The sequence below is a fragment of the Rhipicephalus sanguineus genome, chromosome 3 (genome assembly GCF_013339695.2).
Source record: "Rhipicephalus sanguineus isolate Rsan-2018 chromosome 3, BIME_Rsan_1.4, whole genome shotgun sequence".
Lineage (NCBI taxonomy): Eukaryota > Metazoa > Arthropoda > Arachnida > Ixodida > Ixodidae > Rhipicephalus > Rhipicephalus sanguineus.
In genome coordinates, this window is record NC_051178.1 from 145,515,678 (window position 1) to 145,539,936 (window position 24,259).

Consider the following 24,259-nt stretch of genomic DNA (forward strand, 5'->3'; position numbering starts at 1 on the left):
CGTTACTGTATTGTACTAGGCTACAACACTCGTCCTCGGTAAACGACAAAACAAAAATAAAGACAAGGCAGAGATTCGAGGACAAGTTTCCTTAATCATTTTGGGATTTGTGTACTCAAGAGCACGCTTCCGTAAACAAGGGTCTTGTGAACATGCATGAAACACACCTGAATCGCGATACCGAAATGTCAATTTATCTTTTTTTTTCATTTATGGAGAAAAAGGGAATTTTCTGTTGTTTTCTTTTTCTCGTTATCCTTCCTGTGCGAGGATGATTAAACGCTGCATGCTGTTAAGGACACTCTGTCGTGGCAATGTTGCGGTAAAAGTTTGTGACGTATACAGGTGCTTCCGGGTTTTCAAGCGCCGGAAAAGACGAGAACTGAGAAAGAGAAGACAGGTGAATCGCTAAGTACGCTATAGTTTAAGTTTACTTCGTAGAAAAAAAAAAAAGGCGTGTTGGAATGGAAGTGTCAGTAGTATATCCCCAGCGACAGGACGATTGCATTAGTACAATGAATCGAAACAACACTAATGTCTGTGGTCCACGAGACACTCTTCTACATTGCGCGTATTAGGTTCTGAGGTTTTACGTGTCAAAACCCGGACATGATTATGATCACGTCGTAGTGAGGGATTCAGCAATAATGTTGACCTCGTGGGGGTCTTTGGCGCGCACCTCAATGTAAGCACACGGGCGTTTTTGGCATTTCGCTCTCATCAAAATGCGACCACCGTGGCCGGGATTCCAACACACGCCCCCGAGCTTAGCAGCACGACATGTCAGCCGCGAACTTACAATGGCGAGTAGCTCGACCGTGTGCGTAGCAGAGGGTGTTGCTCTGCGTTTTGCAAAAAGATGCGTCTATAAATTAACGTGCTCTTTTGTATACTTTCGTGTACACCTCCTGCGCATCTTTCCGGTACAAATTTTCTACGTGTAGTTGAGAAGACTAACTACAATGATATTTGTAGTTAGTCTTCTCAACTACACGTAGAAAATTTGTACCGGAAAGATGCGCAGGAGGTGTACACGAAAGTATACAAAAGAGCACGTTAATTTATAGACGCATCTTTTTGCAAAACGCAGAGCAACGCAGAGAGAGTATTGGTGTATTATTCTCCTCGTCCTTTTCGCTACAAGTTATTGCCCTTGGCAACGACCGCCCGTTACCGTCCGTTAGACCATAGTGAGGGAACCTTTGAAACTTGAAAACAGTGCTAGGACGGGACACTGAACAGAAGCTACAAGCCAGAGCCCTGTCCTGTCGCTTCACCCGCCACGTTGATCTAGTGGTTATGGTGCTCGACTACTGACTCGAAGGTCGCGGGATCGAATCCCGGCCGCGGCGGTCGTATTTTCGACGGAGGCCAGACTGCTTGAGACCCGTGTACTTAGATTTAAGTGCACGTTAAAGAGGCCCTGAAGAGTGGTCGAAATTTCCGGAGCCCTCCACTACGGCGTCTCTCATAATCATATCGTGGTTTTGGGACGTTAAACCCTGATAGTTATTATTGTCCTGTCGCTTCTATTCTGTGTTTCGTCCTAGCGCTGTTTTCAAGTTTTAGTCTTTACCAACAAGTCCGCATTAATACACTTTTCAAGAAAACCTTCCGCACCGCCATGCCGCCTTGTTCACCTTTTAGAGGTACGACGTGTCCCAGATTGGTGTTAATGTGGAAGCCCGCGTTGTGGGAGGACGGTTCATGACAGGAAAGATTTGTCATCCCTACATTTATCATTCAAAGCTACATAACCACTGATTTTATCGCTTGCGTCAGTCATCCCACCACTCTGTCCGGCCTGCATTCCAATCAACTAACCGCTCAGTGCCTCAATTGGATCAATGAACCTCTCTGTTTGATATACCAGTCAGCACCGCTAGACTATGCATCCCGGATGAACGTGACAGTTTTTGACACGTAACGCGCCCGCCGGTATTCGTGTCCTCGGTACACCTGACGGTGCGTTTGTTGTCTGTTGTAACGCAGGAGCTCGGAGGCCCTGGACGCGGAGCCCCCTCCGCCGAGCGCGGTCAAGGGCGTGGCGGCCGCTGGTCAGCGAATGGCTAACGGGCGGGTGGCCAGCGGAACCCCGGACGCCTGCCCGGACGCGCACGTCAAGATCTGCATCGATGTCAGCGAGCCCGGCACCGCCACGCCCAAGAACCAGGACGCCGTACAGTTCTTCCCGACGCCCTCTGCCGGGTGAGACTGCTTTGCCCTTTTATAAGCTGCTTCCGTGACCATGCGGTTATCGTTACCCAAAAAGATGGCCAAGCCAGCCGAAAATGTGTTGATAAGTCGTTCGTTGTGGTGTCACTCAAAAAACTGTACCCGTGACGCGCGTGAGCAAGTGCTGAAAGATGCTTGGGATTGCAAGTGAAAGGCGAAACGCGGCCACACCGACTTCTAGCTATGTGATTTAATAAAAGTAACACAGAGAAAGCGTTTGCTTTGTTGTTGTTGTTCTTTTTTTTTCTTTCATTACGCCCTGAGACCGGATTTATGCTGATAAGGACACTTCTCGTTCATTTTGAACAGCTGCCCAAGGCTCTTGATCATTATCCTATGCTGCCTGTCGCATGTATTATCATAACGTTTATCAGAACTACGTCCATCCGGAAGGAAAAACTTTCCAGAACATTCCGCTGCTTTACACCGAAGAGTCGGTCATGGATACGTGACGTGCAAGCCGTTATACCGTCTTTTTTTTCCGGTGTCGGCATTGTCGTCTTACGTGGTCGCAGCCATTTACCGATATTTCCTGTGATACTTAACGAAATAAAAGATGGATACCTTAGGTGATGAACAGGAGTGAAGTAGAGGATCTTGAGCAAGTTTCATCTCTGCGCGAAAGAGACGAGTACGAAACACCGACAAACAATAAGACACAGACAGCGCTTGTCTGTGTCTTATTAAATGCGAAGCATTTCTTAGCGAACCAAAGGCACTTTGATTGTTGAGTTGAGGGAGGAAGAGGATTAAACTTTATTAAAAACCAGTAATTCGAATGGCCCCGCCTAGGCCTCCCAAGTGGGGACGTCGAGGTCTTGCCTATATGCCGCCTCGCGGGCTTGCGGTGGCCCATAGCTCATAGTTAAATTGAATAAACTTTATTTGTCCAACGCTTGTTACTTTCCATCTATCTATATAGGGCCGCCTACGTCTGAGAGCTCTCGCGGTCGTCTCCTTAACTTTGTGTACACCAAAATGGGCATGAGCGCATGAAGAACACGATTCACAGGTCATAACATGAGTAACGTCAATTCCCTGTCGCGTACGTCATAAAATGCTTTCCACCAGTCACGTGTGGCATACACCCGCATACCACGACCCGTGGTAGGCTGGTATGCGCCACATGTGATTTACAGTCTATATGAACCCAGACTTTTGATATCTTAACGCGACAGCGTGAACGAGTGGCGTGTCACAGAAAATGCAGTGCGAGAGTCGGCGCGGTGTCGATGAGCGAAAAATCCTGATGTCAGCAACGAATAAAAAAAATCACAGCATATCCACGGAGTGAATGATGATGAGTGGGCGAAGCTGCGGAGGTTCATCGGTAAACCGTGAATCTTCCGTGAATTCTGCCCAGTGCATCATCACCGACGTGAGATCGGGCGCGTTTATACTAAAGGTTCGATGAGAGTTATGACGACTTGCAGCTCACTTTAATTTTACATGTACGCTGTGAATTTTCATTGTTTAATCACGCACAGGAGAAATCGCACACACGCACTACCTTGGAGGTCAAAATCCAGTGCCTATATATACGGGGTGGTCAGTGAACGGTTGTGCAGCGCGAGCGGTCGGTTTTTTCAATCAAGACGCTGCCGCGACGCTGCCTGCGTCGGCGCCGCTGCGCCGCGAGGCAAGATAGTGGGGGGAAACCGTAGGAGAGGAGAAAGAGGGGGAAGCGTAGGAGAGGAGAGGGCGATACATATCACGTACTGTCGCAGCGCATTGTCTTTAGGGAGCCTTCATGTGTGCACGCCCCCTCCGTTTTTAAGACTGGTTACACACTACTACGACGGGGACGAACGGGTGCCGCTATAAGGAGCTTCGCCCCTAAAATCGCGGCTCGAGCCGGAATCGAACCTGTGCGTGGTATTCTGAATGTAAATCAAGTATTTTACCACAGAGCCATGCCGGTGCTTCGAACTGCACATGAAAAAACGCCAGGCCTGCGCGGAAACGCAGCACAGTCACAGCGTAAGCTTGAGGAGCGGCGTTCTTGGCGACCATTATAAACGCTTGGGCGAACTAGTGCAAGTACCGATGATAGGTACCCACTGCACCATAACTGTAATCATTTCGTAAAGTAGGGCAGTGCCCACTACCCCATGAAGACTACAGTATTGTAGCGTGGAAACTTGCATTCACATCTGACTCCTGGAAAGATTAAATTATGTTAATGCTGGGGCTGCTCGTGACGTTGATTTTCGGCACATCCATTTTTATTGATGATGAAGTGTTTAAGGAGGTTGTTATCAACAAGCATTTATTCCAAAACGGTTAGGTGTGCTTTGTGGTCGGAGAAGTACACCGCGAAGGACATGCACCCTAACAATATGCGAACTTTGTTGTTCGTAAAGACAAAGTCCAAACAAGAGCCGGTGGTCGATGAGCTGCCATTAGTATTCGACGCAAAGGTCATGGCGAGGTCCACTTGCACGCAGTGTGTGAACCAGGCGTTGTGGGGATCCTTTGTGTTCACGTTGAAATCCCCCGTAACAATGAGAGGCACATGCTGTTCAGGAGCGAAGGTCTGTATTAAGAAGTCTGCTATCTGGCTGTGTTGTGCGCCTGGCGACACGTACACGGAGGCTACCACAATACCTTCGGAATGTCGCACTGCGCAAACGTCGGCGAAGTCGACGTCCGGTGCACCGACGAGTGGGAATGGCACGCACTTATTTCCTCGCTCGTAGATGGCCACACCCGATGCCCGGTGCTTACGTCTGTTTGCTGATGCTACACACCTGTAGCCGTCGATTTCCTCTGAATGACCCCAGGTCTCGGAAAAACAAAGCACCGGCACTCGCATTAGGATGTGGTGGTGCATGACGTCATGCCTGTGTGCAGCGAGTGAACGCACGTTGAGCGAGCCCATGGCAAGTCGGTGAGGCTGATCGAGTACTGCAAAACAACGTTGAACGATGGTGTCAAGCCGATGGTTTTTCAATCTATTCAATTCATCACGCAGCGCTCTATCTGGATTTGCGGCACCATGATAAAATGTGAAATCGTCGTCAGCGTTGGTGATGTAAAGGCCATCGACAGACGTGGCTCGACTCAATGCCACGTACACAAGTTTCTGGGGATGACGCTTGTGGTAGTCATAAACCACCCCATTATACGTGCCGCCCTGGGACTTATGTATGGTTATGGCGCTGGCTTGAACGACAGGAAATTGTGTGCGCCGACATGTAATGTCTATCCTACGATCCAATGTTGTTGTCACAGTGCGCTTTTCAATAGGCACCCAGTCAGGACTGACAGCGCTTCCGAGTACACTGCGCAACGGTGCCGCCTTCAGTCGCGCAAGTTTTCCCGTGGCACCACATTCGAAATTCAGCCACAATCTTTTGATGCAGCCTGATTCGTCCATTTCAGTATGGGCAAGGTTACCAACTGCACCGTTGACCAGGCCGTCCACTACGTCTATGTTAACTGTGATCATGTAAGGCTTCCCAATGCACAAAATGATTTTAGATGGCAGGTTGCCCATTTCGGTAAGCGACATTTTGTCGATTTTGTCGATCGCGTTGTCACGCTCTTCAGGAGTTCGGTTACCAGAAATGGTGTCCCTGGCATGGACGGTCTGCACATGAGATATGCCTTCTACGGCCTCTTGACTGTTGTAGGCCTCGACATCCTTGTTTGCGTAGAAAAGACGGACGCCTTGTGGACACCTTCGAGATGCCTCTGCTTTAGTTACAAAGCGAGAGTGCAACATGGCCAACTCATCGTCGGTGAGGGCTTCTCCGTCTCCAATCTTGGTGAGAGCTGCAGAGAACGTTGCTTGCCTTTGTCTCACCACTTGGAGTAGCGGGAAGTATGCCAGGTGGTGCCACGTGACCTCGGTGCTGAAGATGTTTTGTCGGCTTTTGCTGCGTCGAAATACTTCACTTGCCCTAACCGGTGGTAATTGCCGCAAATCACCGCACATGATGACGTCAAGTCCTCCAAAGGGATCGTTGTAACGGGCAGTTATTTGCCGTAGGCGGTCGTCAATTCTGGCTAGTATGTCAGCACTCATCATGCTAACCTCGTCCACGATAACACATTTAACGTTCCTGAATGCTAGTCTGAACGAATTGAGATCGCTGTCTCGCAGACCACCTTCGCCTGTGGCGCTCAATTTGAAAGCTGCGTGCACAGTTACACCACCAATCGCAACCGCTGCCTTGCCTGTTGTAGCACAAGCGACGTAAGCATTGCGATCGCTCTCCGATGAAGTGTTGCAGTAGCGATTATAAATTTCCATTATGAGACGAAGTACAAACGTCTTCCCGCAGCCGGCGACCCCCGTCAAGAAGATCCTCAGAGGCTGCGAGTCGGGGGTGGTGAGTCTGTGGACTATCTCAGTTAGTATTTCGTGCTGTTCAGCGTTTGTTAGGCGCATCATTTCGTAAAAAGCTTGGGTGGGCATGATGTCTTGTCTTTTCATTACTGCGGCGCAGCGACCCATTAACCTTGCTTCGCGTTCTGCCTCTCCAGCAATGAGTAGATCAGCGTCTTCAACGTCGGTTTCTCGTTCGTTTGCGTTGATGACTGGAGGCTGGTGATGTGCCTCATGTATGATTTCAGAGCACAAGTTTCGTAGTCGTTCCATGTCGATCTTGCCGTCATACTCTTTCTTCTTGGCGCAGATCGCTTCAAGTTGTGATCGGTAAATCTCTTCGAATGTGTTACCGTCAAGAAGTGCGCTTTCTCGGCGGAAAGGCAGAAAAAGCATGACGTGCTCACGCTTATAGTTCCAAGCATCGTCGATGGCATACGAACGGTACCGTATGACAGCTGGTTGCTTCCGAGGCCGGTAAGTGCGCACGTTATACCGGGAGGCGAAGTCGGCGAGACACGTGCTCTCCAGTGCATCGGGTCTGTCTTCGTAGTGTTTAATGATATCTTTTTTCCATACGTCATGCGAATTTGGTGGCAAGTGTTCAAGCTCCATTTCCGCATGTGTCTTCCGCACACGGGTCCTCTCCTCAGGCAAACAAGTAGGTACGTAAACCACAGCCCTACTGCATTGAGACATGTCCTGCCTTAAGAGAAACCAAGCGGCTTCTTGCGAGGACATCTCGACTGCCTTTAGCATTCGTACCCCGAGCCTACGAAGAGCGTCAGCGTACCTGAGGTCAGGGTTATCTTTTAGCATATCTGCAACTTGCATGTACAACTTTGAGCTGCCTCTGTTTGCCTTGTTGACGTAGTCAACTACGTAGCGGGCACAGGAGTAGCAGTCTAAGATGACCTGCAAGTCGCTATTGGAATCGAGTGTATGTCCAATCCAGGCGTTGAATACATTCACCCATTTTTGTTGCACCGTTCGCTTGAGCAAGAGAGTTGGTCTAGTCATGCCCGCCTGCAGTATGTCGTGGTACTCCTGCTCGGAGTGCACGTCATGCTGTTGCCAGAATTGCTGAATGTTATCATAGTTCGTTGCTTCCAGTGCTTGATGCATAGTCAGAAACTTCTCTTTTAATCTCTCTCGGCGCGCCAGTTCTTCTTTGTTGTCTTGCGGCGGAGGTTGGAAGGGAATAATTATCACGGGACGGTCACTCGGCCAGAAGGGAGCTCCGAAGCGGCAGCGAGTAGTGTTCTTCTTGTAGCACGTGTGTGTATGTTGATGCTCTTGCGTGCGTTCCCGCTTGAGCATCGTCGTGTCCAGAGTCATTAGCTTTGTGGCCATACGTATCGTTTCGGGCATGTGAGCACTGAGATCCTCATTAGGAGCGCCCTCCAGCCACAGGAGAATGTGCGCGTGGGCACTTCCCCTGTGCTGAAATTCTATTCGCTTAAAGAAATCGACAACTCTGTATGGCAGGAACGGGGAAAACTTGCGATGCTGTAATATTGAAAGGAGTACGCAAACTAGTCTGTTAAAGTAAATTGCGCACACGACCGGGTCGTTATTCACCAGGTTGGCACGATATAGTGCATGCATGTCAGCAGGATCGATTTCAAGGTCAGGGTTATTTTTCTGTAGCCGTTCAAGGAGCGAAAGGAGGTGAGGCCAGTGCATTTCGGATGCCGAAAGAGTGAGAAAGACGGTCGGCTGACCAAGCTGACGGATCATAGCAAATACATCACGCTTCCGCTGCTGCCAATAATTGACTGTGTTGGGAACGCCCTTCATGAAGGCCAGGTCGTTTTCCACAGCATTGTCAAGGAACGACGGTTGTTCTAGCATTTCACGGGTGATATGGTCTGCTTCTGGAGTCGCACGAAACGCTATGGACAGGCCATGACTCACCCGGAAGCGGAGAACTCGCATTGCCATATAAAGGACGTGTTCGGGCACGACTCCTCGACGGTCGCTGCGTCGGATTTCACTCGTGGCATATGTGAAAGGGGTCGGCTGTGCAGCGGGATCAACTCGTCGAGGCTCTCCGAGGTAAATCTGAGGAAATGAAAGTTCTTCTGCGTGTTCATCAAACAATATGCTCAAGGGGTTGTTTCCTTCACCTGGAGCAATTGCTAGAATGTTCTCATTATCCCAGACCAGTGTGTGCTGATATGACGACAGTGCCAGCGAAGAATCAATGGGGTCGTCCAATCGTATATCTTCCTGGAGGTGTTCGATAACGTCGTCTGGTATGTCCTCCTCAATTTCATTTTGTACTTCAACGGCATTTACCTTAATGTTGTAGTACTTGTAGAGAGTACTGTTGCATAGAAATGCCAGCCACTGATTCACCTCAGACTTTTTAACGGCACCCGAAACGTAGGTTGTTTTGTTGAGTAGACGTCTCTTCAAGTGAACATTCACGCAGTAGTCTTCATCGACATTCCGGGGTAGTGACGTGACCATGGTGTTAACGTCTACGGGTACGTTAACCACGGGCCCCACGATTCCGTACTGACCGCCTCCGTGCATCAGTCGGCGTAGAGACATGAACGGTATGCGTGGTGATATCAGCCGTTCACTCACTTGATTGAGTTTGGGAAGTGCGTGCGGCTTCAGAGGATACGTGTATCCATAGCTGCGACACAATGATGGCAGCTTGTTCTTCATCAACGATGCCCGACATGTAGCACAGACATGAAAGTTGTCAATGACCTCACCAGGAAAAGCAGTCGTAAGGAGAGGCACGTGTACGTTTCGCACAGGCTTCACATCACTCTGAAACCACAAGCGGTCGCATACATCGCACACAGCACCAAATGCATTGTCCAGGAATCTGCGTTTGAACTCTGCGTTGGCCGCGGTGAATGTGGAAGGGTGTGTGGAAGCGTTTCTTTCCTGCACTAGGCTGCCTTGTCGGCGTCGTTGTCGGGAATGTGCTTGACGTACTTGCCCATCGTTTTCTTGTCGCCTAATTTGTCGGGCAAGGTTCTCTGCAGCGCGTGCCTGTGGGTCTGCTCGGCGAAGTCTCGCTGCTTGGTTTTCTAGTTGACGCACATTAGGGTGGCGTCGGCGAAGTTGGCTGGACAAGTTTTCACGTGCCCGTGCTTCAGGTTCTCTGCGGCGAAGTTGACGTGCGTGATGTTCGACAGCGCGGATTTCAGGGTCTGCGCGGCGAAGCTGACGTGCCTCATTTTCGGCTTCACGCACTTCGTGGTTCGCGCGTTGCAGGTCTCGGGCCTCAGCTTCCGCTGCACGCACCTGAGGGTCCGAACGGCGAAGCTCTCGAGCCTCATTTTCGGAAGCACGCACCAGGGGGTCCGAACGGCGAAGTTTCCGGGCCACGTTTTCCGCTGCGCGCACCACAGGGTTGGCACGGCGAAGCTCTCTGGCTTCGTTTTCAGTGGCACGTACTAGAGGGTTTGCGCGGCGAAGTTGTCGGGCCTCGTTTTCTACGGTTCGCACCGCAGGGTCTGCGCGTCGGAGCTCTCGGGCCTCGTTTTCGGTGGCGCGCACTTCAGGGTCCGAGCGTCGGAACTCTCGGGCATCAGCTTCCGCTCTACGCACTTGAGGGTCCGAACGGAGAAGCTGTCGAGCCTCATACTCGGCTGCACGCACCGTGGGGTTAGCACGGCGAAGTTCTCGGGCCTCGTTCTCCGCTGCACGAACCTCCGGGTCGGCGCGGCGATGTTCTCGGGCGTCGTTCTCCGCTGCACGAACCTCCGGGTCGGAGCGGCGAAGTTCTCGGGCCTCGTTCTCCGCTGCACGAACCTCCGGGTCGGAGCGGCGAAGTTGTCGGGCCTCGTTCTCTGCTGCACGAACCTCCGGGTCGGAGCGGCGAAGTTGTCGGGCCTCGTTCTCCGCTGCACGAACCTCCGGGTCGGAGCGGCGAAGTTCTCGGGCCTCGTTCTCCGCTGCACGAACCTCCGGGTCGGAGCGGCGAAGTTCTCGGGCCTCGTTCTCCGCTGCACGAACCTCCGGGTCGGAGCGGCGAAGTTCTCGGGCCTCGTTCTCCGCTGCACGAACCTCCGGGTCGGCGCGGCGAAGGTCCCGGGCCTCGTTCTCCGCTTCACGCACCTGCGGGTCGGCGCGGCGATGTCGCCGGGCCTCGTTCTCCGCTGCACGCACCTCCGGGTCTGCGCGGCGATTGTCCCGGGCCGCATTTTCGGCAGCACGCGCCTGAGGTGTTGCGCGGCGAAGCTGCCTAGCCAAATTCTCGGCAGCACGGACCTGAGGGTTTGCGCGGCGAAGCTGGCGGGCAACGTTTTCAACAGCACGGTTTTCGGGGTTTTCGCGGCGAGGTCTCTTGGCGTCGTTTTCTCGAGAACGAACCGAACTGTCCGCCCGGCGTCGACGGCGACCTGCGGCTTGGGCTTCTCTCTGTGCAGGGGTCTGTTGTGCCCGACGTTGCCTGGCCGCAGCCGCGCGCGTAGCTCTGCGATTCGCTTCTTCAGCAGCGGTCCGCACCTTGCGAGGAGGCGCCATCAAGCATATCGAAGAGCCAATTCAGGCTGCTGTCGGGGCTGCGCGGCGCAGGTAGTCTATAGCTTGACGCATGGGACGAAGCGTTGAAACTGCTGTACAAGGCTGCGCTTCATAATGATGATGACGAAATTGATAAAGAAGAATTTTTCACAATGATGGCTCTGACAACGACGCAAGCGTTTATGATGATCTCTAAGAAGGACGCTTCTGAAGCTTGCGCTAGAACTGTGCTGCGTTTCTACACAGCACACAGTGTTTGCATGTGCATTTCCGTATGCTGTCATCGTATGTTATCACACAGGTTTGCACCTTGCAATTATGGCGTAGTGGCCACTGCCCTACTTCACAAAATGATTACAATATGGTGCAGTGGGTACCTACCACCGGTGCTTGCACTAGTTGGCCCAAGCGTTTATAATGGTGTCTAAGATGACCGCTCCTCAAGCTTACGCTGTGATTGTGCTGCGTTTCCGCGCAGGCCTGAAACATTTTTTTGTCATTATGATTATGCAGTGAATGACGATGAATATTAATTGTGCATGACGCCTCTGTAATGGGTGCACAGCTTTAACTCATGCACCTGTGCTCTTTTAAATTAGCGTGCACCTGTGCTATATGAAATTACTCCTCACACTCGTTAGGCAGTCCACTTTCTGTGACCCGTAGTTGTATTTTAGTGTTGTACCACGTATTATAACACATGTTAGAGAGATTCCTCCGCTGACTTTGTACCTGTATAGGTATTTTTGCGAAGAACATTCAAGCAAAGGCGTGGCTCAGTGGTAGAATACTGGAGTGCCACGCAGATGGCGTGGGTTCGAATCCACGCGGATGACGTGTGTGCGAATCCTGCTCGGCTCTGTTTATTTTTTTCCAAATTTGCGTGATAGTGGTTACGGACACCGGCGGCGGCGGCGGCGGCGGACAACTACGGCGCCAAAAACGGCCCTTGTTGTGATCTCATAACAGCTTACGCTGTAAAAGACTACCTGCAAGCGTCATTCCGGGATAACGCCAATTGTGGCTGCAGTGTTGGCTATCCGCTTTTATGTAATAAACATTACATGTGCACACCCACGACTCCGCAAGCTATAGACAAGTGTTGCTCGAATACATCCACGACCGCTACTTATGATATGCACATCATCGCGATAAAAGTGACGTCTCTGCTCTAGCGTGAGTGCCAACGTTACATCTGACTGTGAGCTACCCTTTACACGCCAGTGTACACTCTTAATCAAGTCCTGGTTAAATGCTGGCTATATCCAGGACACTAGACGAAAAATGCCGGGTTTCCTGGCTATATCTAGCACTTTAAGCGGGACCTGATTAACAGTGTAGTCGACGTGCCTGGCAAGGCCACGACATGGGCACAGCTACTCAATTCACACAAATACGTCGATCGACCTCGTAACGCTCGGCTCAAAGCTAGAAATCCGGCATAGGCGGCTACTCGCTGTCTGCTTCGCATGAAATTGATTCAGATTTTTTGTTTCTCGGTATTTTGTCTTCGTCTGTTTCACTCTAAACAAAAAAAAATTCTGAAGATCATGAACCAACTAACTCACACTATAGTCCTGCTAAGAAATAAAGGATGTCGTAGGGGCCAACGTTTGGACCACCGGGCTTGTATTCGTAATGAAAACGAGTGTTGGTGCTGCTTTAATCCGTTGTTACAGTGTCGCTGCTTAGCCGAAAAGAATTATCATTGTCAAGCTGTTGGTTCGAGCAAGATGCCTTGTTCGACCGCTGTCGCATGGCACTTAGCTTCAGTGGTCTTTTTCCTTTAATCAATGTTTTCGCCAATATCAACATCTCACGTGCCCAAAAAATATATACGTCTTCAGCAGACGCGTTCGAAGTACTTGCATTAAGAAACGACTGCCATAAGAAAAAAAAAAAAAAAGACGGAGGTATTTCTTTTTCCTCGGTATACTAGGCGTACATCGCGTGGGCGAATGTCATAACAGCTGACCTTCTCGGATACATCGATGTCTGCATGCAGCGCGCACTCACGGGCAGTTGAGCGTGACTCTTGCCAAGTACGACAGCGGCTTCTCGCATGCACGCACTCCGCTGTGGTGGGGACCAAAACGAAATGATCGTGCAGGCGGACTCCTCGCAATGGTCGCGACAGCCTTCTGTCCCTCTTCTTGCATGCCTGTCTCGACTCTCTGTTGGCGTGTGCGACTCGTGTGGACCGCTTGCAGAACCCGGCGAGTGAAGCCAGGACAGCACATAGTCGCGCTATATTTAATGCCTTGCCGGCCGGCAGTCGATACGTAGGCGGGCGTTCCTCCAGCGGAGACACCGACCATGCGCACGTGTGCTTGCACGAAGAAACGACGGAGCGCAGCGAGCTAGCGGTAGCTTCCGCGTTCGTGTTTTGTTATTCCCGTCTTTTTTTTAGCGCGAAAGTGTTTTATGCGGAGTTCCACCAAGAAAGGAATGACGTCATTTCCGTAACGGAAACGACGTCGGTAATAGAGCATGCTTGTTTTCTGGAATCCCCACGAGTTGGCGCCATTATGCAATTCTCTAAGCTTATGCCACTATGCCATTCTCTAACGACGCAGTTTCGCCACATGTATTCTCATCTGCGTTTGATTAGCCTATGACGCCTGGTTGCCTCCAGAGTGCAGTTTAAACGCTCAGCGGCAACGTGTACACGCCGTCCACTGCTTCGCTTGTAACGGCGCCAAAGAGCAATGAAGCTATGTTAAGCGCAGCGGAAAAGCAAAAATGTCGTGGGAGCACATCGGACCAGCAAGTGACACTTCAGGTGGAAGCAGAACGCAATATCGCGCATCCGGCGTACACTATGAACTGTGCCTCTTACATTCGTGGAACTGAGCACGTCGCAAGTTAACAGGCTGTCAAAGACACTTTCAGTTGGAACAAAATGGTCGTACCTTCAACGAAGCCGCTTGTCAACAGGACACCGCGCGCCAGGCGAAGCCGTGAAGCGGCCACCGACCCGAAAGCAGTGTACCGAAACGATTTACGGACGCCACCTTCGGTTTTTTCTCTATGATCGGGGTGCTATTCTGGAAACTGTCAAATTCCGTCATATTGTCAAGTTTCGTAATGGCCGCATCTTAAGCCAATCAGAGAGGCCGTAGTAGCCCCCTGGGCCAATCAGAATTGACTAATGGCGGAATTTAACAACATGGATGAGTTGGACAATGTCCAGAATAGCACCCCAGAGCACACAAAGACTTCTTGACACGGACCCACAGAGTAGACACCACGAAGCGCTAACTGCAGCTGGTTTATTGTCACGCAAGGTGTTCAATATATGCAAGTATACAATGCATAAGTGTGCGCAGAAAGAAAACACGAAAAGTCGATGCGAGAAGCCCAGCAGAACTTTGGTTTGGCCGAGCTGGTTCATGGTCAAACTCTCGGGGTGCAGCGCTTTAAAAGAACACACGGACAGAGACTCATAGCAGACACGACGGACGCTGTTTTTTAGCGATGCACCCCGAAAGATTGGCATCCTGCATTTGCATTTTCGGCGAGTTAGCTAGTCATCTTGGAGCATGCAAACCATTTAATGATAAAACAGAAAAATAAATACAGCGCCCGTCGTGTCCACTAATTGTCTCTGTCCATATGTTTTTTAGCACTGCACCCCGAAAGTTTGACAATAGAAGCCTCTCCTGGATAGCGGTGACAGGTATCGTGTGAATATAGGAAACGTCATGTACAAAACAAGGGCGAAAGAAACGAAATTGTGCTACAAAGGTGTTCTTCTGACAAAGACAGCACGTGAATCGGCGGTCGCGTCACACCTGCTTACAACGCCTAAAAAAACGACGCTAACTGATGTTTAGCAGAACCGAAGAAATGCTGGCATCTCTTTTCTCTCGTGGTTGACTTGGCGCGCCCATGGTTTGCTCAAAAGATAGGCCCTCGTTCTTTGCAAAATTTTCAGTCTCGCAAAGGTACATCTAGGAGCCTAGAGGCAGCACTGACGTTATTTTTGAGCTTCCTGGGCCTACCATTTAACCTCATCCTTTTTTTTTTTTTTTTTGCGGTGTGATCATGTAGACAGGCATAACCAACGATAGCCCACCATGTTGTCCTGAACCTTCGGTTTTGCTCGTAGGATTTGCGAACAAATGTGTTCGCGGAACTTATCATCCACTGTGTCCAACAGTTGCGCGAAATACTTCAGCTACCGCGAAGGGTTGCTAACGGTCGTCAACTTTATTCGTCAAGATGATCGAGATGTGGCGCTAGCGTCAACACGGGTGCATCCAAGTCGAAGGCGGTCGTGCCAACAGCAATACACACTTTGCAACTACCTCTATAAACTACTTCTATGCATATACACGTTTCACTTTCGCGTTATGACCTCTACGGATCTCGCGCTCATCACAGTGTTTGTCGTCACCAAACGCAGTGAGCAGGTCCGCGCGGCGTCCGACGGCAGCGCTGCGGCCAACAACAACGCGGCGTCGGGTGGCCGCGCGGCGAAGGAGGGCGACGACGTGTCCCTGTACGGCACCCCCAAGGAAGAGCTGGGGCCCGGCGGCGGCGCGGGCCTGTCCGAGGCCAAGGCGTCCTTCATGCGCAACCAACTGGAGGCCCTGTTCCAGCCGTCCGACAACAAGCTGGCCATGAAGCTGTTCGGATCCAAGAAGGCGCTCATGAAAGAGCGCATCCGGCAAAAGGCCGCCGGACACTGGATCATTCACCCGTGCAGCAATTTCAGGTACACCTCTTACCGATCTTTGCCATACCTCCGTTCATTTCTCTTCCTTCTTGATAGGCAGGCGTGGAGCACGAGCCTGCTATTAAGCTTTCTTCTCTCTATTCAAACAAATTGTTATTATTACTATTACTTCTTTTTATATATCTGCCGCTGCTACACTTGAAGGTTGGTCAATGAAAAATTATTGCTTTGACTTGAATCCTCCATATTTAAACGTGTTTGTGAAATATTTAAGAGTGTATTGTGAAACTGTAATTTAACAATACGACGAAAAAAAATCATTGTTCCCTTCAAGTATAGTCACTGAGACCCATAGCACCACAACGCTGCCATCTGAGGCTCGACGAATTGTATGCGGCCAAGAACGCAGTGTCCCTATGAATTCCCTTGTTCGGTCACAAAGCGTTTGTCCATTCCAAGCGACCGGATTTCCCACCCCCATTTTCTAATCACGTCGCGCTTCACAAAAGACCGTACGAGGATAATTGGATTCATCCACTCCAGTCTTTCTTTATTTTTTTAATCAGTGATGAGGAGCACTCTTTCACGGATAGAGTCAAGGCTTAGAAAGCTACACCGCCAAGAGCAAGCCGACTTCCGCGCATTCGATACTCAAGCAAATGTCCCGCTGAATTAGCGAGCGCGCTACACGAACTCGCCGAGGCGCAGCGGAGCGCGCACTCCAGATTGCATGCGCCCGCTCGTAAAAACACCGCGTTCGCTAACTACGCGTCTCCTGTACCACGGCTTTATACGGCTGTTATGCAAATAGCTCGTTCGTCATTCTTTGTACGCTATAAGAAAAATAAATCGGGCGCTACAGCTGCACGCGTCTGTCTCGCTATGCGGCGACGGCAACGAGCTGGTTCCTGCGCGCTTCCCTCGAAACAATACAAATGCGATGAGCGCTCCCGACTGCGAAAGCGATCACTGAGGGAAAGGGTGCTCAGACACACTCAATGCGACCATAATGGATTCGCGATCGGGCTTTAATGACGAAGCGCTTAGCCACACTACCTCGCGTGTGGAGAGGAGGTAGGGTGTTCGCTGGGGTCGAAGAGACGGGGTCACAACCGGTGAGCGAGGCTGGGAAAAAGGTTCGACGAGAGCGCGACGGTCGACGATTAAGGCAGTGTCGCGCCGCGAGACGAGATAACAAGAAAGAAAGAGTGTACGAGGCGATGACTAAGCATATATAGAAGGGAAGCGACCATTGCACTAAGGGCCTATTTATCCTCAAGCCGCATTGCCTGCTCTGCACCGGGTGGATGGCCTCCCGCCCGTGTCTCATTGGCCTCTCGCCCCTCTCTCAGCAGCCAGTGAGAGAGGGGTGAAACGCCATCCGCCATGTACGGTGCAGCCATGCTGCTTGAGAATAAACACGGCCCTAACGAAAGCAATGCGCTGATTGACGAGGGAAACGAAGGACGCGCAATGCGTTTTGTAAGAGTTGCGGGAGAGAAAAGGGAATAAAAAGAAAAAAAAGAACGCGTACACGGCGTGTTTAGTTGGTACCAACGTGTGGTGTTGTATATGGTAATAGCTTTCGTCCCCTAAACGAGCACACCGTTGACAAACGAGAGTGACAACCGTTGGAAGCTCCGCAGCACACCGTGTTGCATCCCCTAAATCCCTCGTGAGGCGCGACTGCGAAGAGCTTGATGAACACGGCGACCGATAACGAAACATTACAAAGAACGACACAGTACGCAGACCGAGGAGGTTTTTTCTCTTTTTTTTTTTTTTTGCGAAACCACCGGCGACAAAACGAGGACAACGCTCTGAGAGGACCGACCGACTGAGTGGAAAATGCGATTGTCACGCTATGAGGCGTGAGAACAAATGGGGCCTGTGAAGCAACAATGCGCCCCTGACGAAATTATAACGGCGCACTTTTCGGTGAGTGTCTCAACGCGTGCCGCCTCGTTGCCTCGTTAAAGCTACAGCATACATATACGAACGAGCATTACACGATAGCAACAACGCGTAACTATCGAACTAACGACAGTTGCGAACAATATTGCGCCCGTGCGCAGGCGCGCATCTGTCAGGTGAAACGGAAGAGTTTCGTCAGGAGTCTATGTATTCGTCATTGTTATTTTCCCGTCGTGTCTGCGCAGCATATACGGCGCAGTTGTTGCGGTATGGACGAAGACAGCTACAGCGACCGTTTTTGGCAGGCAGTGATGTATCGATCCGTCGTTTACGTCGATAGCGTTGCTATTTTCGTGAATCAAAAAAAAGCTACAGACGTGAGGCAGCAACCTGTATAATCAAGAAAATAAAGCTTATGCTTAACAACGACAGTGCGGGCAGCGAACAAAATATCGAAGTAATATTTCACGATAATATAACGTTCTAGTTGTCCGCGTTCCATGTAATTTGATAACGGCAGCGTGGTCTATCACCGGAAATAGTAAACAAGCCCTATACGCCGCCACGCAGGAGGCTGATATTTTGCTCTTTATCTAAGACCATGTGCCTTTTTCGAGATGCCCGTGCCTAATGGCCCTATATAAAGTAAACGCAGCAAGCAGTAATTGACACTCCGTGATGTGAGGATAAATTCAACCAGAATGAACGCCGGCTTTCGGGAAGTTGTTTGCTATACATAATAACAAATTCTGGGCATTTTGTAGTTTCGAATATCTTGCCTCTTCATCGTTGTACTGTGCTGACTAAAGTTGATTCCATATATAGCAGAACCAAAGCGCTTGACTGTTTTCTCCAGCGTGATAGGATATGTCTTCTCCGCAACTCCTTACATATTTTATTGGATTTATGGCGTAGTTGATACTAGAGCCCAAAAAGAGAGCAAGAGAGAGAGAGGGAGAGACTCCATATATCACACGTTCGCTATTACTGTCGCTGCCATTTCTCTGACCCTCAGTATAAGTCAACGTAAAACGTATCTATCTATCTATCTATCTATCTATCTATCTATCTATCTATCTATCTATCTATCTATCTATCTATCTATCTATCTATCTATCTATCTATCTATCTATCTATCTATCTATCTATCTATCTATCTATCTATCTATCTATCTATCTATCTATCTATCTATCTATCTATCTATCTATCTATCTATCTATCTATCTATCTATCTATCTATCTATCTGTCATCTGCATGTCTGTCCGCCTGTCTTTCTGTGCTTTTTTCCCCTCCGTTAACTAACGTCATTCGCCAGCCGACTTCGTTTCCAAGTCCGTTGTTCTTTCTCATTCCTTGGCCCGTCGCCGTCGGGAATAATGTACGGGTCCCGAAGACGACCAAACACAAACAACGTAGACAAACTCGCAGTCGCAGCAGCAGGCCAGGACCCAAGCCAAGTCGATAACCGGCGTCGCGAGCTGCAGTGCTCGTGACAGGAGCATAATCGACCTTTCGATGCACCCCTCCCCCTTCTCTCCATTTTTCTCGCGCTACCAGCAACCGCACTTCATTTCTTCAGCGCTCCTTCTTTGTTTCTTTTATTTGCTTCTTTCTTCCTTCTTTCTACTGCTTTCCATTGTACACAAAGCTGCAGCTTTTACGGCGTCAAGTTCGACTTCGCGGAGAAGGCGCGACGCGCGCATTTTCTCAGACGCGAGCGAAAAATTGCGATCCGGCCCGGGGCGCAGTCATCGTTTCAGATATATATGTATATATATACTCGGCGGCGTTCCGAAGTAATTTCGAGCAGCGGAAATCGGAGAAAGCGTGAGAGTCACGCATACATCGAGACTGAGCACGCATTTAAGATGCGGAAGCGAGTTACCATCCGGAAGCAGTTTCCGCTTCGGACAGCAGTTTCGCTTATTTCTCGCCGCTTAGGCTGCAGAACAGTCAATTTCGCGGAAAGCTTCGTCTCGGACATGTGACGGCGTCGAGAAGTATAGAGCTCGTCATTTCCTCCAACCCTTTAGTGCGTGAGATTGTAATTGTCATCCACGACTTTCCTACTGTTCTTAGGGTTTGTTTTGTCGCGAAACAATAAAGAGGACAGATAAAACCGTTCACAAACAGAAAGACAACAATAAGAAAAGAGAAGTGCAAACAGATGTTTTGAGATGACTTTATCATTCGAGAAGCCAACCGGATGCCAAAGAAACTGAGAGAGAAAGAGGGAGACAGTTTATATGTAAACGAATCGCAGTCCGAGTCGACGCACTGAAAGGCAGGAACAGAACGTTATGGCTCAGAAAGAAAACAATCCACTCGGACGGCTGTGCGCCGACCGCTATAGAAAGCCGCTGCATTATGCAGATGCAATTCATAGCAGCGGATAAACACGAACCCAGAGAACAGTACAGGACAAGTTCTTATTTGCATTCGTGTTCATTCGGTAGTACCTTTCACCTATGATGTCTGCCTCGGTGGTACAGTGGTTACGGCGCTCGGCTGCTGACCCGAAAGTCGCGGTTTCGATCTTGGTCACAGCGGTCGCGTTTCGATGGAGGCAGAATGCTATGCGATATCAGTTCACGTTTAATAACAACAGACTGTCGAAATTTCTGGAGCCCTTCACTACGGCGTGCATCACAAACATATCGCGGTTTTGTCACGTAAAATCGCACATTAAATTAATCTCGCCTATAATGACCTAACTCGTCCAGCAAGCAGCGTCACTGCGGTATCGTCAGGAATTAACATTCCCCTTACACACACCGATATTTGGCACAGCGGCGGGAGATATCCCTTGAGTGCTGTACACGAGGAAACACCTAGTGCTAGCAGTCTTCTGTGAGTTTAGTTCTAGTGGCTTGTTATGTGCGACGCGTTCCCGCCCTCTATACACCTCAAAAGACGAGGCGTTCACAGTGAAAATGTCCGTTGATTCATTGATACGTTCATTTATTGATAACCAGGTGAATACCACTACCGCATTCTTTTCGGCACTTTCATTCATCGTGTTACATAACGGCCGCCGAAGTCTAGCCTGCCGAGACTGGAGCGGAGGGAGGGACGGCTGTCGGCATGCATGGCCGGCGAAAAAGAGGTCATGCTGTGGAAGAAGTTTTTCGGAAATAGTGTATGGATGCGGCATTACTCGAACACTCCGCACTTAGGAAACAGATTAATTCCTTAATGCAGAATGAGAGCCTGCCTTACCGCATCTATCAGTAGACATTGCGAATTAGAAGTCTGTTGTGGGAAACGCTTGTACATACATCTCGGGTAGTCTCAGATAAGCAAGCGGGAGTCACTCACTACGGCTATATGCGGCGGCTCTTAAGAAACAAAACAAACTGGGATGCGATGATCTTAAAAGCGGGGCACAGCCGTACCAAAGCTGCAGTCATACGCAGCTAGAAACGCGTCTTAAGCGGAGGATAAAAGCGTAAGCGCCGAGCGACAGAGTTGAGGTCGGACGTGAAGCTTCGCACGAAAGCCCCAGCGCGCAGCGTGCCGAGAAGGGTTTGGTCCCCATGGAGGGTTGACGTCGAGGCGGGCTCTCGCTTAAGCCGCCGCTTTATCGCGTGATCCTCTCGGGATTGCGAGCAAAACCGAGGCAAATCCCCGCGGCTCCCGACAGTCGCTCACCGCCGCTGGAAGGCGACGCCGCGGAGGACCGAGCCGTCCCGGCGCACGCCGACATCTGCGAAAGCTACACAATTTTGCCCTAAGGAACGGCTCTCAAGAGCAGCTTTCCGAAACTGAACGTCAAGGTCTTGTCAAAAGAAAAAAAAAGAATCTCTTAGTTTCCTCTTAGCATACGTATGATGTTAGCATACGTATGATGAAAACAAAAAGTGAAGTCAGGAACAAATCTGTAATGTTGTTAGGGCCTCATCAAACCGTTGAGCTAGATAACAGAATGCTAAGCCCGCGCTAAAAGTCCAAGCTGGCAGCAGGCTGCGCTCTACTTTCCCCAAGTGAGCGACGGACTACATGGTTGAAGAGGACGGCTCCGCGCTGCCAAGCCGCGTGCACTTAAAGCCACTGAAGAACCAGAATAGAAGTCACCTAACTCGGGCATATACGCGCGGCTAACAACACGCCTCTGAGGCGACCGATGAACGCGCAGCCGCCATGGATGGAAGGTACTTTATTTGGTAGCCGTGCATGGTTTGAACGGGAGGCAATCTTCACGCAAGCGTTACCGCTCCCTGATCGCGGCTTTCGGCCAATAAGCTAGCCCGGGCCCGGTTAACACAGTTGTCATTTTCGTTTATTACCGTGCGTTATCCCTCTATCTCCGTTAAACGCACTTGTTTTCGCTCTTATTCCTATGTTGGTACCCGCAACAAACTCAATTACCTATTCCGCGCACCCCGCGTACGGACGGACGGCACCCGTCTGTTCCTCTGATAGTCGAGTCCCGCTATCTGTTTTACGCGTTTACGTATATAACCTGCTTGTCAACTCCATTCGTTCCTCCTAATCTCCAACCATAACTTTCGACTATCCGTCTCTAATCTACACATCCGTTTTCATACGTCTTAACGTCACGCCGATATCACGGCTGTTCGCGCGATAGAAAGTTCGCATGTATGGCGTGGTTTCCATTGCCACACGAGACAGGCCTCGGTGATTTTGAGGCCCCTGCGGTGGGCTTAAAGGATAGATGGCTTTCGGGGATGATAACGATGAAAAATAGAGGCACGCAGCGTCGGTTATGCGGGATCACGATAACCACATAGCTGCCACTGCGATATATAGTTCCCGAGGGTCAGAGAGAATCGTAATGCCCCCTGCGTACGATTTCTGAATCTGGACAGCGCTGCTGGTATTCGAAGCCGTTGCGAACGAGTGAAAAATAAGCACAAACAAACGAACGAAGAAAGAAAGAAAGAAAGAAAGAAAGAAAGAAAGAAAGAAAGAAAGAAAGAAAGAAAGAAAGAAAGAAAGAAAGAAAGAAAGAAAGAAAGAAAGAAAGAAAGAAAGAAAGAAAGAAAGAAAGAAAGAAAGAAAGAAAGAAAGAAAGCGCATTTAGAATTGCCCAAGTAGGTTTTATCGATACGTTACTCCCCGCCAAAAAGAATTTATCTCTTCTGGACGGAGCTGCTACGTATCTCAATATGCGCATCTCTCAGCATACGCTCTATGTGTATGTCTATAGAAATAAAATACGAAAGAAATCAAACGATCAGTGAGTTCTTACGTCTACAGCAGATAACAAAATAAGAAAAAAACGAAGCGGCAAAAAATAATAATAACGAAGAACAAGCGCAGCGCGTTTGAGAATTCTGATATGGTAACGACAAAGTGGAAGAAAGGAACAACAGAAAGCGGCCAGAGAAGAAGCGAGCGCCGCCCTTTTAAAATTTACGAGCCGAAAATTGCCCTCATATTAGGGCGTCGATTTCGTCCCGAGGGACTCTCCCCCTCAAAGAGGGAAAAGCCGACGATGTCCTTGGAATACCCTATCTCCATTTTTTTATTACTGTTATTATTTCTGTCTCTTTAGCGTGCGTTAGGTTTTTCAGCTTGACGTCCCCATAGCGCCGGAAACTAGTCTCAAAATATGCAGCGTTTCGGTTAAGTTGAGATATGAGACACACGTGAAGGGTTGAGATTACTAAGCTTTAGCAACAGCACTGTCCTCGAAAGAATACAGCACCGGTTCAGTCTTAAAAAAAAAGAAGCACCCATCATTCTGCAATTGATTACGACCGAGAAGAAGGTTTGTAGGTTATTTTTTTTTTTTTTGCCGGTGCGTAGTTTTATGGGTCGTCACACTAATGCAACACATCCTCCACATTAACTTTGGGAAAACTTCGAAGGACAGGAACGCTGCATTCAACTTCAGCTAGATGACTCCTTGGAAAGCACATAACTAGTGAAGTCTATCAGGATAATGCGGCCACATCAGCCGACTTATTCCAATAAATTTTGAAAAGCGTTGCAGGAATGCTGGATTCATGAACAGTTGATTCCTCTAAAAGGGTGTCATACTATGCGCATATAAGCGGCACAGAAATTAATCTAACATCATAGTCTGATCAGAGAGTCCGATCAAATATTATTAGGCTTGTGCGAATATTTGAGCCCTTCGAATATTCGAACGAATATTGCAGTATTCGAATTCGCTTCGAAACGAATTTAATTTCTAGGAAATTTCGAAGTATTCGAAATCAACGAATAGGTATATATAAACCGCATGTAACCCCCTGTAGAGGTGTTTTCACTGCAGTAAAGGTGTGCTGTACCGTGATTACATCTTTCCAAGAAAAATCCGCACTGCCGCGAAGCCCCACTTCAAGTTTAAATGAACATACAGTAAAACCTCGTTATTTAAAAATCACTGGGACTGGAAAAAAATCTAATTAAGCGGGTTTTTGAATTAACCACACATATAAAAAGTGGGATGCAAGGAAATTTGAATTGTTGGAAGTAATCAGAAGTGGTCGTTTGCTGTTCCTGCTAATTTGCGGCTACAAGGGTTATGTCTTCCAGCAATACCAGGTCCCAATTTTGCCGCTAAACCGGGGAAACGGTGGGCCTCGCTGCTGCCAGTTCAAGAAAAAAAGAAAGAAAGAGGGGGGAAAA

The 24,259-nt window shown here is 49.5% G+C and overlaps 1 protein-coding gene across 1 annotated transcript in view; it reads left to right on the forward strand.

Moving 5' to 3' along the window:
* LOC119387374 (potassium/sodium hyperpolarization-activated cyclic nucleotide-gated channel 2) overlaps positions 1 to 24,259 on the forward strand; it is an 82,427-nt gene that overhangs the window by 28,244 nt on the left and 29,924 nt on the right. The window contains exons 2-3 of the mRNA XM_037654744.2: positions 1,993 to 2,208; positions 15,471 to 15,782. Coding sequence (XP_037510672.2) covers positions 1,993 to 2,208; positions 15,471 to 15,782 — 528 coding nt within the window. The remainder of the gene's footprint in view (positions 1 to 1,992; positions 2,209 to 15,470; positions 15,783 to 24,259) is intronic.